The sequence below is a fragment of the Emys orbicularis genome, chromosome 4 (genome assembly GCF_028017835.1).
Source record: "Emys orbicularis isolate rEmyOrb1 chromosome 4, rEmyOrb1.hap1, whole genome shotgun sequence".
Classification (NCBI taxonomy): domain Eukaryota; kingdom Metazoa; phylum Chordata; order Testudines; family Emydidae; genus Emys; species Emys orbicularis.
The window spans coordinates 126,082,649-126,088,992 of NC_088686.1; the positions used below are offsets into that span (position 1 = coordinate 126,082,649).

Genomic DNA, 6,344 nt, shown 5'->3' on the forward strand with positions numbered 1-6,344 from the left:
TCACTTCTGGCTGGTGTTGCATCCTCAGTCTCCTTGTTATTGGGGCAGGAGTAATAAAGCGTTTTTATTCTTGTTGTGTGAACTGAGGGCAGCAGAACTGTACCTGGCATACCCCGATGGAGGGACTCACCCTCAAGTGAATGATACTTGCTAGGCAAGGGACATGGGTTACAAAGCTCAATGAATTGGCAGAAGATGGGTTTTGATATGTGTACCATGGTATAGAAAAAGAGTTGTTTGAGGTTTTTTGAGAGTCTTGTTATATACTGCACAGTGGAAATCACTCATAGCTGCGTCTAAGTATTAGGTCTGTTTTGGGATAGTGACTTTATTATAGGAGCATTGTCTGCTGAGAGTGTGGCTGAAATCATTGAAAACTAAAAATTTTTGCTATGCTCGGGGCTGGTCTACATTGGGTGGGGGTTGATGTAAAATATGCAATTTCAGTGGGAATGGTGTTGTTGAAGTTGATGTATCTTATTTCAACTTACCTCCTGTTCTTATGGCATGGGATCAACGGCCGCGACTCCCCTATCAACTCCGTTACCGCCGCTCGCCCTGGTGGAGTTCCGGAGTCAATGGGAGTGTGTTCGGGGATTGATATATCGTGTCTAGATGAGACATGATATATTGATCCCTGATAGATCGATTACTACCCGCCGATTCGGCGGGTAGTCTGGATGTACCCTCAGACTCTGTGCTTGTGAGAGGGGAAGTATTGCCTTTTAGAGGTGCCCTGGGGGCGGTGTGTAATTGTCCCAGGTCACTGAGTGGGGGCTCGAGGTAGTTTTGTGTTGTATTGTTGAAAACGAACCCCTAGATACTGACCCCAGCCCTTGTTGCTGCTGGCTCCACCTGGCAGAAGGGTTACACAAACGTACACACCAATGAGTTACCATCTAAATCCTAAGAGTGACAGAGTTGTCGTGTCATTTCAAAGGGTCTTTCAGGGCGGATCCAGGAGGCAGCCCAGGGGATCTCTGGCTTCAGAGTTCAAACAGCCAAAAAGAAAGATGGAAAATGTTCCTGTGGCTTAATTTCCTCCATTCAGCTTCCAAGCCCACATGACCAGCTTCCTGGCACATAGCATTTCCCAGGTCTGACAGGGCCATTAACTAATTGTTTGTATTGCGAGGTTCCATGTTTCCGCATCTGGAGGGGCCGGGGGGGAGGAGGGGGGGAGGTGTGAGGACAATTCCCAGGCCTGAGTTCACAGGCTCAGACCAAACATCCAAACATTTTCAAAGCTATTAAGTAAAACTTACATGTTTCCCTATAGCATGGAGTGCCGCCATGGCAAGTGAGATGAATGTAGGCAGCGACTCACAAGCATTTCACAGAGTCTAAACACTAAATATATTCTTGTAAAACTAATCCCTGTTTTGAGCAAAACTACCGTACAGGTGTGACCTGATCTGGGCTCCAGCTGCGAGGTTGTCAGTTCTTAGTTAACCCCTGCAGCCTGGGCAAGAGCTGGCATCTGGCCTGCCAGGGTCACACCCGCTGGCATTTCTATGTGACGACCGGTGTCTGCGGCAGTGGAGTGGAGGGGCTGTTCTCGGCGTGCAGTGAGGAGGGGATAGACACCCCATGAGGCTGGAGGCTCTGTGCCCCCATGGTCTCATGGATCCATAGATTGGAAAGGCAAAAGGGGGTGCTGTGATCATTCAGTCCGACACCCTCTCCCCACACCCTGGTGACACAGCCTAGGATCTTCCCACACATCAGGCCCAGAACTCCATGGCAAATAACCCAGCCTCTCCCCGGGCTCCGGGGGTTCTTCCCCCAAACAGACCCCTCTTCCCCTCCCCATTGTCCTGAGCCCCGTTGCTTCCAGGAAGCTCATCAGGGGCAGCCTGCCAAGGCTCAGCTCATGAGGCACATTCTGATCCGACCGAGGGACGGGGAATCTTAGCTGATAGCAGAAGCAGTGGGGCGAGGCCACGACCAGCACAGATTAGCCTGCCTCACCCAGGGCCAGCTGCAGGCACCAGCAAAACAAGCAGGTGCTTGGGGCGGCACATTTCTAGGGGCGGCATTCTGGCGCCGGCCATCATAGGCGCCGACTCCAGGGCATGGAGAAAAAGTGCCCCCGCCGCCCCAGCTCGCCGCCCCAGCTAGCCTCCGCTCCGCCTCCACCTGCTCCCCTGAGCACACCACCACCGCTTCGCTTCTCCCCCCTCCCTCCCAGGCTTGCCGCACGCGAAACAGCTGTTTTGCGCAGCAAGGCTGGGAGGGAGGAGAAGCCGAGTGGCGGGGCGCTCGGGGGAGGTGGTGGAGGTGAGCTGGAGCGGGGAGTGGTTCCTCTACCCCCCCGTTACTTCCTGCGCCCCCCCACCCTAGCTCACCTCCGCTCTGCTTGCTCCCCTGAACGCGCCGCCGCTCCGCTTCTCCCCCCTCCCTCCCAGGCTTGCCGCACGCGAAACCGCTGTTTCGCGCAGCAGGGCTGGGAGGGAGGGAGGAGAAGCCGAGCGGCAGGTGCTCGGGAGAGGCGGCGGTGGTGGAGCAGAGGTGAGCTGGAGCGGGGAGCGGTTCCTCTACCACCCCCGTTACTTCCTGCACCCCCCCACCCTAGCTCACCTCCACTCCGCCTGCTCCCCTGAACGCGCCGCTGCTCCGCTTCTTCCCCTCCCTCGCCTGAGAGGGAGAAGGGAGAAGCGGAGCAGCGGCACGCCCGGGGGAGCAGGCGGAGTGGAGGTGAGCTAGGGCGGGAGGTTGCGGGGGGCCCGCAGGAAGCAATGGGGGGGGGGAGAATGCAGCACACCAGGGGAGAAGGCAGGGCTGGGGATTTGGGGAAGGGGTGGAGTTGGGGCGGGGCCGGGGGCAGAGGAGCACAAAAAAAAGGGAGGGGCAAAAAATTTTTTGCTTGGGGCGGCAAAAATCATAGAGCCGGACCTGGCCTCACCCCACCACAGCCTGCGAAAGGACACCCCCACACACACTGGAGATGAGAGCTAGAGAGCTCCAGCGGGGTCTCCCCCACTGCTGGGATACAAGGCCTCTGAGGGGCTCAGATTAGACAGATCTGTCACTGCCTTGGGGAGAAATACCTCGATCTGCTGCCTGGCAGGCGGGCATGAATCTGTCTGAGCGTGGAAGGAGGCACTGAGGAGAATTTGAGTCTCCAAACTAGGCTCAGCACACAGTGAGACCCAGGGTTCCATATGTCCAGTGGCAGGGAGTTCCACAGGACCCATTCACAGTGCCGTTGTCCTACGGGAGCATGGCCAGTATGTGTGGGCATCGCTCTGGGATCCCCAGGGGGACGTATCCCGTGGAGGCTAGGGTGATGCATTTGCAACAATCTGTTTGGCTGTACAGTCAGGCAACTGTGCTGCAGCTGGAATCTTTTCACATCGGCTCCCAGCCAAAATAAGCCAGGCTGCAATGGCTGGATCCCTCCAGACAGGTCCATGTCCCTAGGACGGAGTGACCTCTGCTGGCCAGGGAATGTTTTGAGACAACATGGCTATTTGAGTACCATAACGAGAGGGATGTGGGGTGGCAATGGGGCCCAGTGGATCAGGATTCAGGGACCCATCTCTGCCACCAAATCAGTGGGTGATCTCAAGTAAGTCGTTTCCCACCTCTCTGTGCCTCAGTTTCCCCTCTCAAACTGTCTCTCTGTGGGTTGTTGTTTAGATTGAGAGTTTTTAAGGGCAGGGACTGTCCCTCTGCACAGTGCCTGGTTCAGTGGGGTGCAGATCTCAGCTGGGGTGCTAGCACAATGCCACTGACAAGTTAAACGTTCATTCCTAATCCTGACTGCCACCCTGTAGGTGCCCCAAAGGGGCTGACAAACCGGCTAATCCCACAGACATCAGAGTGAAAAGGGTGGCACTGTTGGACGGAAACCCCTATGGTGCCAAAGCTACACAGGATCCATGACAGGAGCAGCTGGCTGCATCGAAGCAGCTGGGAATAGGACCCAGGAGTCCTGACCTTCCCCACCCCCAACACCTCCCTTCTCAGGACATGTGCCAGCCTCTCCCTGACAGTGAGTTGGGGAAAATTCCCCCGGAGACAAGGGTGTGATCACTATTCCTAGCACTTGGAGAGCCTGAGATAGACAGGCCCTCCTGCAAAGAGCTGTCAAGGTATATAGACTCAGAGTGAGGAAGGGAAACTGAGGCACCAGGGGGAAGTTACTGGCTTAAGGTGGCCCAGGCCAGTGGCAGAACTAGGTCTCCACCTGGTTCTCTAGCCACTGGACAACGCTTCCCCTGCAGGAGATGAAGCTGGCAGTGCCCATGTCCTAGGGGCAGTGGTTGGGAGAGAAGACCTGTCCTGATTCCTTCCATGTCCCTTCCATTCGCAGGTTGGCCTGCCTGGCGCTGCCCCCACTGAGACTGCTGGGAGTGGTGGATGGAGCCGTTTAACACCTTGCACGCCAACCAGACGGAACCCTTTATTCCGGAAACCTTTATACCAGCATCATGGCGAGCAGCCTTCCTGATCGGCACGCTGGGCATCGGGCTGCCCGCCAATGCCTTCATCATCTGGCTGACAGGGTGGCAGCTGCGGCGCCGGGGCCTGTCCGTCTTCATCCTAAGCCTGGCCACCTCTGACTTCCTCTTCCTCTTCCTCACGGTCATGCAGATCATGGAGACCCTGCTGGACGACAACTGGGTGCTGGGCACCCCCATGTGCCGCCTGCGCCACGTCCTCTACGACTTGAGCTACCACTGCAGCCTCTTCCTGCTGGCCGCCCTCAGCGTGGACCGCTGCCTGCTGGTGCTGCTGCCCCTCTGGTACCGCTGCCACCGCCCCCTGAGGCTCTCCAGCTACATCTGCCTGGGCGCCTGGCTGGTGGCTGCCCTGCTCAGCATCAAGGGCTTCGTCTTCGTCAACGTTGTCCTGTATCCAGATGGGGTGCTCGCCTGCTCCAACAACCGGGGCAAATATGAGTGGCCCCTGCGCCTGCTGGAGGTGCTGCTGGAGGGACTCTTCCCCTTCATCGTCATGGTGACCACCCATGCCGCCACCTTGTCCCGCACCTTCCGGCGCCACACCCGGTCCCCCAGCCAGTTCTACCGCATCGTGGCCGCCACCCTGTCGGCCTATGTGCTGCTCAACCTCCCCTTCCAGATCATCCAGCTGCTCTTTCTGGTCTCCTGGCAGCACGAGGAGTTCAACTATCGCATCTTCCCCTTCATGGTCTACTTTGGCTACCTGATCAACCTCAACAGCAGCATCAACCCTCTCATCTACATCTTCTTCGGCTCCAACATCTGCACGGGCTGCGGCCGCCACACGACCTCCTCCCTTGCCACAGCCCTCACCGAGGAGCAAGGGAAAAGCCCTGGGGACACGCCCAGCATGTCCTTCTCAGCCTAGCCCTGCCAGCAAGACCCTGCTCTCCTCTCCCTCCATGGCCCAGCCCCTGCTCTGGCCCAGCTCCAGTCACCAGTCGAGTGGTCACTGGCTCCCCTGACTGGGCCTGGCCACAAGGAGGGGGGGGTCTGTGCATGATTGTAGGTTCACTAGTGCAAAGCCTTGTGTAAATGGGTGCAAGGTGGGGCTTGGTCAGGCATAACCAGATCCAGGAAGCTACCAGGAGAAGTCACACCAGTGCCAAGGCCCAGTTTGCCCCATTTCCCCAGCCTAGGCAAGCTCCAGCGGGGACAGATCCTCAGCAGATGCAAACCAGGCCCAGCTCCACGCAGGTCAATGGCCCGGGAACACCACGCCCTAGGCAAGGCAATGTAAACACTGACGTGACTGCAGCTGCCAACCCACAGGTGCCAGGAGACATTGCGGTGAAGGGGACTCTGCCCCTTTGGGCCTATTTGTGCTTGGGGAGAAGGGGTCCCCCTGCTGAGCAATCTCAGCCACACTGACACTGGGCTAGGGGGCTGAGAGAAGCATCACAAGGTGTTGGAGGGGGAAGTGATTTCCTCCTACCCCCAGCCGGGGACACGCCCACATTTCCAGGGAGCTGCCTAATTGCATCAGGGGCCTTGGGATCCAGACCCCAGTTAGTCTGGATCTGCTCAGTGACCCCAGTAGGATGAGACAGGAGCTGTAAGTTCATTCCTGGAGTGAAGAATGAGGAAGCAGGACAACAGCCGCCATTTCCCACGCAGGCCACTGGCAGGAGTGATTGAACCCATGACCTTGGTAGCTAAAAATATAAACCTCTACTGCTTGAGCTAACCCCCCTGCTCTGGGAGTGGAGGGGTCACTACAAAAAGTAATTTTCCCTCTGCTGATACTCACACCTTCTTGTCAATTGTTTGAAATGGGCCACCTTGATTGCATTGCCCTTGTTAGCACAAAAAAAGTAATTTCCTATCCCCCCCCCCCCCCCCCCGGCCTTGGTTAGAGTTACCATAATTTAATTT

General features: G+C 57.0%; 1 protein-coding gene across 1 annotated transcript; it reads left to right on the plus strand.

Annotated features, from left to right (window-relative positions):
* Nucleotides 1-4,365: 4,365 nt before the first annotated feature.
* On the plus strand, nt 4,366-5,337 carry LOC135878766 (probable G-protein coupled receptor 152). Its single transcript, XM_065404514.1, has one exon. The coding sequence runs from the start codon at nt 4,366-4,368 to the stop codon at nt 5,335-5,337; it is 972 nt and encodes a 323-aa protein (XP_065260586.1).
* Nucleotides 5,338-6,344: the final 1,007 nt, after the last annotated feature.